Source organism: Heterodontus francisci, chromosome 43 (assembly GCF_036365525.1).
Source record: "Heterodontus francisci isolate sHetFra1 chromosome 43, sHetFra1.hap1, whole genome shotgun sequence".
Classification (NCBI taxonomy): Eukaryota; Metazoa; Chordata; class Chondrichthyes; order Heterodontiformes; family Heterodontidae; genus Heterodontus; species Heterodontus francisci.
The window spans coordinates 9,987,643-10,003,553 of record NC_090413.1 but is presented as its reverse complement, the minus strand read 5'-3'; the positions used below and the strand labels follow the sequence as shown (position 1 = coordinate 10,003,553).

Here is a 15,911-nt window from a genome sequence, read left to right as displayed (position 1 = left end):
GAGGGGAGCAAAAGAAAGGGGGAGAGAGGGGAGGGTCAGAGAGAGAGGAAGAGAGGGAGGAGAGAGAAGGAGACGAAGAGAAAGGGAGTGAGACAGAGAGGGAGAAAGAAAAGAGAAATAAGAGAGAAAGAGAAAGAGAGGAAGAAAGAGGAAAGGGCAGAGACAGACAAAGAGGGCGAGATAAAGTGGGAGAAAGAGAGAAGAGAAAAGGGGGGTGAGAGAAAGGCAGACAGAAAGAGATAGAAAGAGATCTAGAGAGAGAGGGCTCAATTTTACGATGGGCGGACGGGAGCTGGCCACCGATGTACAAGTTGGTGGCGGAACCACTTCCGCCTTCCCTGGATTATGACCCATATTATACGGGTCCCCAGGCTTTAACTGTTCTGAGGCGGGAATTCCACACGCTTGAGGGAGGAAGTCTTGCCTCATTGAGCTGCAGGTCAATTTGTGGGCTGGCAGCTCTTAGTCCCAGCAGCGCCACTGGGAGCCGTGGTCACTGCTGGGACTGCAGCCTAGCCGAGGACATGGAGCCAGGATTGCAGGTAAGTTGGGGTTGCCATACTGGGGAAATCGGTCACACCCCCGCGAGGCAAGGATGGTTGTTTGGGCTGAAGGGCGCTCCTTGGGTCCTGGGGGTGGTTGGGGAAGCGGGGCCGGCCCTCAATCAGGCCTTGTGCCCGATTGTCAGGCTCCGCCCCAATGTGCTGAGAAGCTGCCACGTTTCACTGGGCAACCTGTCACGTTTCCCGGATGCCCACTTGCCATGGGTAAAATATCCATGGAGGTGGGCGAAGGCCCTTAAGTCGCCGTTAAGTGGCCCCTTACGGGCCTTGATTGGCCTGGGGCGGCTGCCCGTTTCTCACACCCACCCCCACTGGCCCACATAACATGGGGCAGAGCCGGAAGCGGGCCGTATGAAGCAGTGATGACTGAGTGCCAGATATCTGAATGTCCTGCACTGCCACATGTGGGTCCCACAGTTTGTGCACGACTCAATCCTCAATGTCTTACCGAATATATTTAAAAAGGACCTCATTCAGTGGGCCAGCAAGTGACAGGGGCAAAGGTCACCTACTCTTCTGCATTGCAAGATCACCAAATTCCCCAAAACTTTCCAACCACAGTTGCAACTGCACCAGTTAAAAGATTATACAGACCCAGCTCCTTCACCTTGGACCAGATCAATCTACAGAGACACTGAGATGAACCCCGGTCACACACACCTCTTCTGATAATACAGGCGGCCATTTTCCAATTGGCAAGTTACCCCCTGGAATGTGACCTGATTCACATTTTATCATCAAAATTGAAGTTCTGCCACAAGGACGTTAAAGTAAAAGAGTTCTGAAAGTAAGGACAAACTGGGTGAAGAGAATTCCTCTCCTCCCTGCTCCTGGTCCTTCCAATGGAAACCATTTTGTGTGAGGGTGGCCATTTTGAGTGTAGAATTGGCCAATTAGTGAGGCTGTGAGACATTAAGATGAACCCTGGATGAGGGCCAAACGCCCAGGGCCTGAGAGCTTGGAAACGTCCCCATGGGGCTGGATTTGCTGCTTGCTAATATTCAGCAGATCGAGGTGACACCATCGACCATGATAACCCACCGTAAAGATCCAAGAACAGGAAAATCAATAAACATATTCCAGAGAAACATGGGATGCAGCTCTTAAATGTCTGAAATATTTGACAAGTTGGAAAAGGGCAAAGGGGTTTAGACAATCGACTTGCCAGCTAAACGTAACACATCGTCCTGTTCTAGAAATCAATCGAGAGGAAAAGCAGGCCGTTTCCACGGTGAGGAGCTGACCTGCCAGGTTTACTGCACCCCGTCCCCAACACCAGATATCACATTGAAAATCCCAGTCCCCCATGACTCTTAGGTCAGAAGCAGTGAAACATTCCTTTGGTATGGATCAGAACAGCACAGATACGATGGGCTGAATGGCCTCCTTCTCTGCTGACACTTTCAATGATTCAATTATACAGCTCAATTTCAAGTTAAGAAAAGCGCTTCTTTCAGCAGCCCTTTCAATCCCTCTCATCGGTCTCAGTTCCTCTGTTTTGGTCTGTCTGCAACCCCGGATCTCGTTCATCTCCCCACCCTCATACTGGCTGGAACTGGATTGAAACCCAGTCCGAGAGTATTCTTTGGGCACACTGAATTACCCTGTGCTCATCTGTGTTTTCAATAAAGAATTCAGAAACCCTATAGGAAGACGATTGTCTAAATTCACTACATATGCCAGCTACAGGGTTCACTAATGATTAAACTGCCCAAATTTGACTTAATACCTGATGCCAATAAGACAGGTTTAATGTAATCAGGGTGAAACAGCGAGATTACGGGTAAAATGGGTCCAAGCCACAGCTTCGCGGTGAGTGAGAAATGTGAAACCAGCTGTGCGATCTTTAGCATTCCTTCCTCATCTGGCTTGATCTACTCCCAATACAGTGAAGAAACAGAAGTCACATTAGACAAAGGCACAGCAAGCGAGAACGATGCTGAATGGAGCAGAAGGCAAAGCAAACAACTAAATAGCCAACAAACAAAACAGTAATGGAGGGCAGCAGTGACCCAGACTGTGATCAGCAGCTACCTCAGGTACCAGGAGTTGTGAAGGATTTACAGGAGTCTCTGAGATCCCCCCCCCCCCCCACTCCACCCCACACCCAATACAGGCAGTTGGGTGCAGTTTGGAACAAGGAAAGGATTAATATTGGACTGAAGCCACCGACAATCACGTAGTTTACGAGCAGCAGGCAGCTTCCTACCCTGGGCAGGACCAGGCTTGATGTTGGGGCATCAGGAGCAAGGTGGCAGAACCCCAGCTGGCAGTGGCCAGTCCCACTGATGAGCCAAGCCAGACTAACCAAGCCAATCTCCAGCAATGCCCTGCGGGGTAGGAGCCGATGGGGTCAGGGGTCTGATTATGAGGAATGACATTGGAATAAAACCTGTGAACCTGTGAAAATTAAACTCATACAATCAAACAATCAAACATATGACCATTTCTTTGAAAGCAATTCTTCAAACAGCATGACAGAACTATCTCTGGTTTTATTTACAATATTTACCCCACCGTCTACATAAAATAAAACGATTCAAAAACTACTGAAGATTTTTCAATGAAGAGAACGGGGTGGAGTTTGAAACAGTTGGGGGATAACACATTTCTACTGTTGAAGTTGTGTGAGTTGTCACTCAGGAACCATGGGTTACATTGCTTGCTGTGTGCAGAAACACAGTCTGATTAGGAGGAGATCTGATTTATACAGGGCACCATCACTGTGGGGCTCAGGAACCGGTAGATCGGCAAGAGTTGGGACCCAGTTACTAGAATAGGCCACAAACTCTTCAAAGGGTCGGATGGTCCTGACCCCTGACCCCGTGTGCACCCTGACCCTGTGTGCACCCTGACCTTTAAGCACCATGAACCCACCTGTGTCATAGTGTCATAGAGTTATAGAGTTGTGCAGCATAGAAACAGGCCCTTCGGCCCATTATGTCTATGCCTGTCATCAAGCACCTATCTATTCTAACCCCATTTGCCAGCACTTGGCCCTTGCCTTGTATGCGATGGGGAACCATGGAGTTGCAGGTTTTGCCAGCAGGGGTCCTCCGTGGGAGGGAAACCCCCCAAGCCCACAGGGAGTGCGCCTTATTTTACAAGGCGTCCTCCCCATGTGTTGGAGGCATCCCCTTGCCGCTGGTGAAGTCCCAAAAGGAGGGATAAGAGGCCCTTAATTGGCCGTTTGATCGGCCACATTAGGGCCTCAATTGCCCTCTGGGCGCGAAGGCCATCGTCAGCCTATCCCGTTCCCAGCAAAATCTCTTGGCGATGGGCAAGCAACGGGCCCTCTTCGCTCCCACCACTCGTTCCGAATCTATGGGCCCCACCCGTTCCGAATCTATGGGCACCAATCCCCGCCCCCCCCACTCCAGCCTCCGACCCCGTCTCCGGTGGCCCATCAAAAGCTCGTATTTACTCACATCCACATTGCTATTAAATTCATAAACAACTGGAATGTCACGTACCTGTTTCCTTCGTCATCTGAATAAAATAAAACATGTTAAAAGTGATGAAAGGCAGAGCCAACGTAATTTAGTAACTTAGACATGAGTCTGGAACTGAATTAGATTGAGGATGTAGTGTCCCACCGTTCGATACAGAGGGGCTCAGTGCCTGATCTCCCTCAGATTGTTTTCCGGAAAAAGTTATTCCTGCTTCCTCTGAGCCTTGGAATTGCCTCAAATTCCAACTGCTAGCAGTAACGCCCCCACCCCTTCCCGATTTCTTGGAGCAAACCCAGGATCCCAAAATCCGAGCTTAAAAGCCGCTCACTCCTGATGTCGGAGACACAACTGTGATGTCACAGCGCTGACTCAGACAGCATTAGTCGGCTAAGTGCCTCGGAAAGAGGTGTGGATCCTGAGATACTCCATCCGCTGCTATCCTGCCGGTGGGAGTAAGGTTCATTATTAATTATGATCACTGCTCTCCCGGCTCCGTGACATGCTTGGGATTCCACGGGGACCACACAGCTCTCAGGGCCCTACCATTCCGAGGTGCCCCATCAGCCAGCTACGCCTCGGGGGGCTGTCGAAGCACCTCAGCTTTCTGCAGTTCTCACAGAAGTGCCTCAGCAGTTTGAGGACGTGCAGGACGATCTTGGCGAAGGTGATCAGGGCCAGGGCGATAACGAAAGACCACAGGTAGGCCCGGATCGAACCACGGCCCAGGAGAACCTGATCCAGCATCTGCAACATCCTGTCAGAGAAAGACACATCAAACACCAGTCAGTGGAAAGTAGCCATGCTCAGTGATCTGGGTAAATCAGCTTGATATACATGACTGAACTGTATAGAGTGAACATGGTACATCAAGGGAGGGAGACTACCCTGAGGATTGAATCCATGTGGTGTTAGTGGGGTGGGGGGATGGGAGGGAAGGCATAGGGTGGTGATTAGCCTAGTTTTAACCATGTGCACTAATTTTAGTGGAAAAGTCCTTACACACAATACAGTAAATGTACTGATCAAACCTTTTGTCATCAGGCAAGTAAAGCAGCCACAATAATGAAAAAAACACTCGCACACTCAACAACTTAAAGGAAAAAAGAGAAACGGAGGGATGGAGAGATTTATAGGGGGAATTCCACAGCTTCGGGCCTCAGCAGCTGATGGCACGGGCAACAACAGTGGAGAGATTAAAATCGGGGAGGCCAGAATTGGCGAAACACGGGTATCTTGGAGAGTTGCGGGGCTGGAAGAGGTGACAGAGATAGGGAGGGAGCGAGCCAATGGAGGGATTTGAAATAAAAACAGAAAATGCTGGACATATTTATTTAGAGATACAGCACTGAAACAGGCCCTTCGGCCCACCGAGTCTGTGCCGACCATCAACCACCCATTTATACTAACCCTACAGTAATCCCATATTCTCAACCACCTACGTATACTAGGGACAATTTACAATGGCCAATTTACTTTCACCTGCAAGTCTTTGGCTGTGGGAGGAAACCGGAAGCGCCTGGCGAAAACCCACGCGGTCACAGGGAGAACTTGCAAACTCCGCACAGGCAGTACACAGAATCGAACACAGGTTGCTGGAGCTGTGAGGCTGTGGTGCTAACCACTGCGCCACTGTGCCGCCCAAATACTCAGCAGGTGAGACAGCATCTGCAGAGAATGAATGATACAAACAGACGTGCATATGAATTAGGAACAGGAGTAGGCCATTCGGCCCCTCGAGCCTCTTCCACCATTCAATAAGATCATGGCTGATCTGATTGGAACCTCAACGCCACATTCCTGGCCACCCCCGAAAGCCTTTCACCCCCCCTTACTGATCAAGAATAGATCTACCTCTGCTTTAAAAATATTCAAAGTCTCTGCTTCCACTGCCTTTTGCAGAAGGGAATTCCAAAGACTCGCGAACCTCAGTGAAAAAATTTCTCCTCATCTCTGTCTTAAATGGGTGACCCCTTATTTTTAAGCAGTGACCCCTGGTTCTAGATTTTCCCACAAGCGGAAACATCCTTTCCACATCCACCCTGTCATAAATACAAGACAGTCATTAATAAATCTAATAGGGTATACAAAAAAAACTTCTTTTCTAGAGAGAGCTGAGAAAGTGGAACTTGCTACAATCGGGAGTAGATCTGGCAAATCGCATTGATTATTTAACAGGAAGCGAGATGAGAACATGAGGGAGAAAAAATAGAAGGGTACGCTGAGAGAGTGAGATGGCGTAAGGTGGGAGGAGGCTTGTGTGGAGCATAAACAACAGCAGAGAACAGTTGGGCTGCTTGTGTGTTGTAAATACCACGTAATACTGTGCACAGGTCTGTGCAGACTGGGTAACACTGCACAGGTCTGTACAGACTGGGTAACACTGCATAGGTCTGTACAGACTGGGTAACACTGCACAGGTCTGTACAGACTGGGAAACACTGTATAGGTCTGTGCAGACTGGGTAACACGGCACAGGTCTGTACAGAATGGGTAACACTGCATAGGTCTGTACAGACTGGGTAACACTGTATAGGTCTCCACAGACTGGGTAACACGGCACAGGTCTGTACAGACTGGGAAACACTGCACAGGTCTGTACAGATTGGGAAACACTGCACAGGTCCGTACAGACTGGGAAACACTGCACAGGTCTGTACAGATTGGGAAACACTGCACAGGTCCGTACAGACTGGGTAACACTGCACAGGTCTCTACAGACTTTGAAACACTGCACAGGTCCGTGCAGACTGGGAAACACAGCACAACTCCATACAGATTGGGAAACACTGCACAGGTCCGTACATACTTGGAAACACTGCACAGTTCTGTACAGACTGGGTAACACAGCACAGGTCCGTACAGACTGGGTAACACTGCACAAGTCCGTACAGACTGGGAAACACTGCACAGGTCCGCACAGACAGGGAAACACTGCACAGGTCTGTACAGACTGGGTAACACTGCACAGGTCTGTACAGACTGGGTAACACTGCATAGGTCTGTACAGACTGGGTAACACTGCACAGGTCTGTACAGACTGGGCAACACTGTATAGGTCTGTGCAGACTGGGTAACACGGCACAGGTCTGTACAGACTGGGTAACACAGCACAGGTCCGTACAGACTGGGTAACACGGCACAGGTCCATACAGACTGGGTAACACTGCACAGGTCCATACAGACTGGGAAACACTGCACAGGTCCGCACAGACTGGGAAACACTGCACAGGTCTGTACAGACTGGGAAACACTGCACAGGTCCGCACAGACTGGGTAATACTGCACAGGTCCGTACAGACTGGGAAACACTGCACAGGTCAGTACAGACTGGGAAACACTGCACAGGTCTGTACAGACTGGGAAACACTGCAAAGGTCCGTACATACTGGGAGACACTGCAGAGGTCTGAACAGACTGGGAAACACTGCACAGGTCCGTACATACTGGGAAACACTGCACAGGTCCATACAGACTGGGAAACAATGCACAGCTCCGTACAGACAGGGAAACACTGCACAGGTCTGTACAGACTGGGAAACATTGCGCAGGTCCGTACATACTGGGAAACAATGCACAGGTCCGTACAGACTGGGTAACAGTGCACAGGTCCGTACAGACTGGGAAACACTGCACAGGTCCGTACAGACAGGGAAACACAGCACAGGTCCGTACAGATTGGGAAACACTGCACAGGTCCGTACATACTTGGAAACACTGCACAGGTCTGTACAGACTGGGAAACACAGCACAGGTCCGTACAGACTGGGAAACACTGTGCAGGTCCGTACAGACTGGGACACACAGCACATGTCTGTACAGACTGGGAAACACTGCACAGGTCTGTACAGACTGGGAAACACTGCATAGGTCCATACAGACTGGGTAACACTGCACAGGTCCGTACAGACTGGGAAACACTGCACAGGTCCGTACAGACTGGGAAACACTGCACAGGTCCGTACATACTTGGAAACACTGCACAGGTCTGTACAGACTGGGAAACACAGCACAGGTCCGTACAGACGGGGTAACACTGCACAGGTCTGTACAGACTGGGTAACACTGCACAGGTCCGTACAGACAGGGTAACACTGCACAGGTCTGTACAGATTGGGAAACACTGCACAGGTCCGTACAGACTTGGAAACACTGCACAGTTCCGTACATAATGGGAAACACTGCACATGTCCGTACAGACTGGGTAACACTGCACAGGTCCGTACAGACTGGGTAATACTGCACAGGTCCGTACATACTGGGAAACACTGCACAGGTCCGTACAGACTGGGAAACACAGCACAGCTCCGGACAGACTGGGTAACACTGCACAGGTCCAGACAGACTGGGTAATACTGCACAGGTCCGTACAGACTGGGAAACACTGCACAGGTCTGTACAGACTGGGAAACACTGCACAGGTCCGTACAGACTGGGAAACACAGCACAACTCCGTACAGATTGGGATACACTGCACAGGTCCGTACATACTTGGAAACACTGCACAGTTCTGTACAGACTGGGTAACACTGCACAGGTCCGTACAGACTGGGTAACACTGCACAGGTCCATAAAGACTGGGAAATACTGCACAGGTCCATACAGACTGGGTAACACTGCACAGGTCCGTACAGACTGGGAAACACTGCACAGGTCCGCACAGACTGGGAAACACTGCACAGGTCTGTACAGACTGGGAAACACTGCACAGGTCCGTACAGACTGGGTAACACTGCACAGGTCCGTACAGACTGGGAAACACTGCACAGGTCCGCACAGACTGGGAAACACTGCACAGGTCTGTACAGACTGGGAAACACTGCGCAGGTCCGTACAGACTGGGTAATACTGCACAGGTCCGTACAGACTGGGAAACACTGCACAGGTCCGTACAGACTGGGTAACACTGCACAAGTCCGTACAGACTGGGAAACACTGCACAGGTCCGCACAGACAGGGAAACACTGCACAGGTCTGTACAGACTGGGTAACACTGCACAGGTCTGTACAGACTGGGTAACACTGCATAGGTCTGTACAGACTGGGTAACACTGCACAGGTCTGTACAGACTGGGCAACACTGTATAGGTCTGTGCAGACTGGGTAACACGGCACAGGTCTGTACAGACTGGGTAACACAGCACAGGTCCGTACAGACTGGGTAACACTGCACAGGTCCATACAGACTGGGTAACACTGCACAGGTCCATACAGACTGGGAAACACTGCACAGGTCCGCACAGACTGGGAAACACTGCACAGGTCTGTACAGACTGGGAAACACTGCACAGGTCCGCACAGACTGGGTAATACTGCACAGGTCCGTACAGACTGGGAAACACTGCACAGGTCAGTACAGACTGGGAAACACTGCACAGGTCTGTACAGACTGGGAAACACTGCAAAGGTCCGTACATACTGGGAGACACTGCAGAGGTCTGAACAGACTGGGAAACACTGCACAGGTCCGTACATACTGGGAAACACTGCACAGGTCCATACAGACTGGGAAACAATGCACAGCTCCGTACAGACAGGGAAACACTGCACAGGTCTGTACAGACTGGGAAACATTGCGCAGGTCCGTACATACTGGGAAACAATGCACAGGTCCGTACAGACTGGGTAACAGTGCACAGGTCCGTACAGACTGGGAAACACTGCACAGGTCCGTACAGACAGGGAAACACAGCACAGGTCCGTACAGATTGGGAAACACTGCACAGGTCCGTACATACTTGGAAACACTGCACAGGTCTGTACAGACTGGGAAACACAGCACAGGTCCGTACAGACTGGGAAACACTGTGCAGGTCCGTACAGACTGGGACACACAGCACATGTCTGTACAGACTGGGAAACACTGCACAGGTCTGTACAGACTGGGAAACACTGCATAGGTCCATACAGACTGGGTAACACTGCACAGGTCCGTACAGACTGGGAAACACTGCACAGGTCCGTACAGACTGGGAAACACTGCACAGGTCCGTACATACTTGGAAACACTGCACAGGTCTGTACAGACTGGGAAACACAGCACAGGTCCGTACAGACGGGGTAACACTGCACAGGTCTGTACAGACTGGGTAACACTGCACAGGTCCGTAAAGACAGGGTAACACTGCACAGGTCTGTACAGATTGGGAAACACTGCACAGGTCCGTACAGACTTGGAAACACTGCACAGTTCCGTACATAATGGGAAACACTGCACATGTCCGTACAGACTGGGTAACACTGCACAGGTCCGTACAGACTGGGTAATACTGCACAGGTCCGTACATACTGGGAAACACTGCACAGGTCCGTACAGACTGGGAAACACAGCACAGCTCCGGACAGACTGGGTAACACTGCACAGGTCCGGACAGACTGGGTAATACTGCACAGGTCCGTACAGACTGGGAAACACTGCACAGGTCTGTACAGACTGGGAAACACTGCACAGGTCCGTACAGACTGGGAAACACAGCACAACTCCGTACAGATTGGGATACACTGCACAGGTCCGTACATACTTGGAAACACTGCACAGTTCTGTACAGACTGGGTAACACTGCACAGGTCCGTACAGACTGGGTAACACTGCACAGGTCCATAAAGACTGGGAAATACTGCACAGGTCCATACAGACTGGGTAACACTGCACAGGTCCGTACAGACTGGGAAACACTGCACAGGTCCGCACAGACTGGGAAACACTGCACAGGTCTGTACAGACTGGGAAACACTGCACAGGTCCGTACAGACTGGGTAACACTGCACAGGTCCGTACAGACTGGGAAACACTGCACAGGTCCGCACAGACTGGGAAACACTGCACAGGTCTGTACAGACTGGGAAACACTGCGCAGGTCCGTACAGACTGGGTAATACTGCACAGGTCCGTACAGACTGGGAAACACTGCACAGGTCCGTACAGACTGGGAAACACTGCACAGGTCTGTACAGACTGGGAAACACTGCACAGGTCCATACATACGGGGAAACACTGCACAGGTCTGAACAGACTGGGAAACACTGCACAGGTCCGTACATACTGGGAAACACTGCACAGGTCCATACAGACTGGGAAACACTGCACAGCTCCGTACAGACTGGGAAACACTGCACAGGTCTGTACAGACTGGGAAACACTGCGCAGGTCCGTACATACTGGGAAACAATGCACAGGTCCGTACAGACTGGGTAACAGTGCACAGGTCCGTCCAGACTGGGAAACACTGCACAGGTCCGTACAGACTGGGAAACACAGCACAGGTCTGTACAGATTGGGAAACACTGCACAGGTCCGTACATACTTGGAAACACTGCACAGGTCTGTACAGACTGGGAAACACAGCACAGGTCCGTACAGACTGGGAAACACTGCGCAGGTCTGTACATACTGGGAAACACAGCACAGGTCTGTACAGACTGGGAAACACTGCACAGGTCTGTACAGACTGGGAAACACTGCATAGGTCCGTACAAACTGGGTAACACTGCACAGGTCCGTACAGACTGGGTAACACTGCACAGGTCCGTACAGACTGGGAAACACTGCACAGGTCCGTACATACTTGGAAACACTGCACAGGTCCGTACAGACTGGGTAACACTGCACAGGTCCGTACAGACTGGGAAACACTGCACAGGTCCGTACAGACTGGGAAACACTGCACAGGTCCGTACAGACTGGGAAACACAGCACAGGTCCGGACAGACTGGGAAACACTGCGCAGGTCCATACAGACAGGGTAACACTGCACAGGTCCGCACAGACTGGGAAACACAGCACAGGTCCGTACTGAATGGGTAACACTGCACAGGTCCGTACATACTGGGAAACACTGCACAGGTCCGTACAGACTGGGTAACACTGCACAGGTCCGTACAGACTGGGAAACACAGCACAGGTCCGGACAGACTGGGAAACACAGCACAGGTCCGTACAGACGGGGAAACACAGCACAGGTCCGTACAGACTGGGAAAAACTGCACAGGTCCGTACATACTGGGAAACACTGCACAGGTCCGGACAGGCTTGGAAACACTGCACAGGTCCGTACAGACTGGGAAATACTGCACAGGTCCGTACAGACTGGGAAACACAGCACAACTCCGTACAGATTGGGAAATACTGCACAGGTCCGTACAGACTGGGAAACACTGCACAGGTCCGTACAGACTGGGTAACACTGCACAGGTCTGTACAGACTGGGTAACACTGCACAGGTCCGTACAGACTGGGAAACACTCCACAGGTCTGTACAGACTGGGTAATACTGCACAGGTCCGTACAGACTGGGTAACACTGCACAGGTCTGTACAGACTGGGTAATACTGCACAGGTCCGTACAGACTGGGAAACACTGCACAGGTCAATACAGACTGAGAAACACAGCACAGGTCCGGACAGATTGGGAAACACTGCACAGGTCCGTATATACTTGGAAACACTGCACAGTTCTGTACAGACTGGGAAACACAGCACAGGTCCGTACAGACTGGGAAACACAGCACAACTCCGTACAGATTGGGATACACTGCACAGGTCCGTACAGCCTGGGAAATACTGCACAGGTCCGTACAGACTGGGAAACACTGCGCAGGTCCGTACAGACTGGGTAATACTGCACAGGTCCGTACAGACTGGGAAACACTGCACAGGTCCGTACAGACTGGGAAACACTGCACAGGTCTGTACAGACTGGGAAACACTGCACAGGTCCATACATACTGGGAAACACTGCAGAGGTCTGAACAGACTGGGAAACACTGCACTGGTCCGTACATACTGGGAAACACTGCACAGGTCCATACAGACTGGGAAACACTGCACAGCTCCGTACAGACTGGGAAACACTGCACAGGTCTGTACAGACTGGGAAACACTGCGCAGGTCCGTACATACTGGGAAACAATGCACAGGTCCGTACAGACTGGGTAACAGTGCACAGGTCCGTCCAGACTGGGAAACTCTGCACTGGTCCGTACAGACTGGGAAACACAGCACAGGTCCGTACAGATTGGGAAACACTGCACAGGTCCGTACATACTTGGAAACACTGCACAGGTCTGTACAGACTGGGAAACACAGCACAGGTCCGCACAGACTGGGAAACACTGCGCAGGTCTGTACATACTGGGAAACACAGCACAGGTCTGTACAGACTGGGAAACACTGCACAGGTCTGTACAGACTGGGAAACACTGCATAGGTCCGTACAAACTGGGTAACACTGCACAGGTCCGTACAGACTGGGTAACACTGCACAGGTCCGTACAGACTGGGAAACACTGCACAGGTCCGTACATACTTGGAAACACTGCACAGGTCCGTACAGACTGGGTAACACTGCACAGGTCCGTACAGACTGGGAAACACTGCACAGGTCTGTACAGACTGGGAAACACTGCACAGGTCCGTACAGACTGGGAAACACAGCACAGGGCCGGACAGAGTGGGAAACACTGCGCAGGTCCGTACAGACAGGGTAACACTGCACAGGTCTGCACAGACTGGGAAACACAGCACAGGTCCGTACTGACTGGGTAACACTGCACAGGTCCATACATACTGGGAAACACTGCACAGGTCCGTACAGACTGGGTAACACTGCACAGGTCCGTACAGACTGGGAAACACAGCACAGGTCCGTACAGACTGGGAAACACAGCACAGGTCCATACAGATGGGGAAACACAGCACAGGTCCGTACAGACTGGGAAAAACTGCACAGGTCGGTACATACTGGGAAACACTGCACAGGTCCGGACAGACTTGGAAACACTGCACAGGTCCGTACAGACTGGGAAATACTGCACAGGTCTGTCCAGACTGGGTAATACTGCACAGGTCCGTACATACTGGGAAACACTGCACAGGTCCGTACAGACTGGGAAACACTGCACAGGTCCGTACAGACTGGGTAACACTGCACAGGTCTGTACAGACTGGGTAATACTGCACAGGTCCGTACAGACTGGGAAACACTGCACAGGTCTGTACAGACTGGGAAACACTGCACAGGTCCGTACAGACTGGGAAACACAGCACAGGTCCGTACAGATTGGGAAACACTGCACAGGTCCGTACATACTTGGAAACAGTGCACAGGTCCGTACAGACTGGGAAACACAGCACAGGTCCGTACAGATTGGGAAACACTGCACAGGTCCGTACATACTTGGAAACACTGCACAGGTCTGTACAGACTGGGAAACACAGCACAGGTCTGTACAGACTGGGAAACACTGCGCAGGTCCGTACATATTGGGAAACACTGCACAGGTCTGTACAGACTGGGTAACACTGCATAGGTCCGTACAGACTGGGTAACACTGCACAGGTCCGTACAGACTGGTTAACACTGCACAGGTCCGTACAGACTGGGAAACACTGCACAGGTCCGTACAGACTGGGAAACACTGCGCAGGTCCGTACATATTGGGAAACACTGCACAGGTCTGTACAGACTGGGTAACACTGCATAGGTCCGTACAGACTGGGTAACACTGCACAGGTCCGTACAGACTGGTTAACACTGCACAGGTCCGTACAGACTGGGAAACACTGCACAGGTCCGTACAGACTGGGAAACACTGCACAGGTCCGTACATACTTGGAAACACTGCACAGGTCTGTACAGACTGGGAAACACAGCACAGGTCCGTACAGACTGGGTAACACTGCACAGGTCCGTACAGACTGGGAAACACTGCACAGGTCAATACAGACTGGGAAACACTGCACAGGTCCGTACATACTTGGAAACACTGCACAGGTCTGTACAGACTGGGAAACACAGCACAGGTCCGTACAGACTGGGTAACACTGCACAGGTCTGTACAGACTGGGAAACACTGCACAGGTCTGTACAGACTGGGTAACACTGCACAGGTCTGTACAGACTGGGAAAGACTGCACCGGTCTGTACAGACTGGGAAACACTGCACAGGTCCGTACAGACTGGGAAACACTGCACAGGTCTGTACAGACTGGGAAACACTGCACCGGTCTGTACAGACTGGGAAACACTGCACAGGTCCGTACAGACTGGGAAACACTGCACAGGTCCGTACAGACTGTGTAACACTGACAGGTCCGTACAGACTGGGTAACACTGACAGGTCCGTACAGACTGGGTAACACTGCACAGGTCCGTACATACTTGGAAACACTGCACAGGTCTGTACAGACTGGGAAACACAGCACAGGTCCGTACAGATTGGGAAACACTGCACAGGTCCGTACATACTTGGAAACACTGCACAGGTCTGTACAGACTGGGAAACACAGCACAGGTCTGTACAGACTGGGAAACACTGCGCAGGTCCGTACATATTGGGAAACACTGCACAGGTCCGTACAGACTGGGAAACACTGCGCAGGTCCGTACATATTGGGAAACACTGCACAGGTCTGTACAGACTGGGAAACACTGCACAGGTCTGTACAGACTGGGTAACACTGCACAGGTCCGTACAGACTGGGTAACACTGCACAGGTCCGTACAGACTGGGAAACACTGCACAGGTCCGTACAGACAGGGTAACACTGCACAGGTCCGCACAGACTGGGAAACACAGCACAGGTCCGTACTGACTGGGTAACACTGCACAGGTCCGTACATACTGGGAAACACTGCACAGGTCCGTACAGACTGGGTAACACTGCACAGGTCCGTACAGACTGGGAAACACAGCACAGGTCCGTACAGACTGGGAAACACAGCACAGGTCCATACAGACGGTGAAACACAGCACAGGTCCGTACAGACTGGGAAAAACTGCACAGGTCGGTACATACTGGGAAACACTGCACAGGTCCGTACAGACTTGGAAACACTGCACAGGTCCGTACAGACTGGGAAATACTGCACAGGTCTGTCCAGACTGGGTGATACTGCAC

General features: G+C 51.4%; 1 protein-coding gene across 2 annotated transcripts in view; it reads right to left on the bottom strand.

The window, feature by feature from the left end:
- LOC137355587 (ultra-long-chain fatty acid omega-hydroxylase-like) overlaps nucleotides 1–15,911 on the bottom strand; it is a 135,028-nt gene that overhangs the window by 54,057 nt on the left and 65,060 nt on the right. The window contains exons 2-3 of one of the 2 annotated variants that reach the window (XM_068020871.1): nucleotides 4,559–4,769; nucleotides 2,293–2,437 (exon numbers count right to left, since the gene is read on the bottom strand). In XM_068020871.1, the coding sequence (XP_067876972.1) occupies nucleotides 2,293–2,437; nucleotides 4,559–4,768 (355 nt within the window). In that variant the 5' untranslated portion in view covers nucleotide 4,769. The remainder of the gene's footprint in view (nucleotides 1–2,292; nucleotides 2,438–4,558; nucleotides 4,770–15,911) is intronic. The other variant, XM_068020873.1, reaches the window with a different exon arrangement.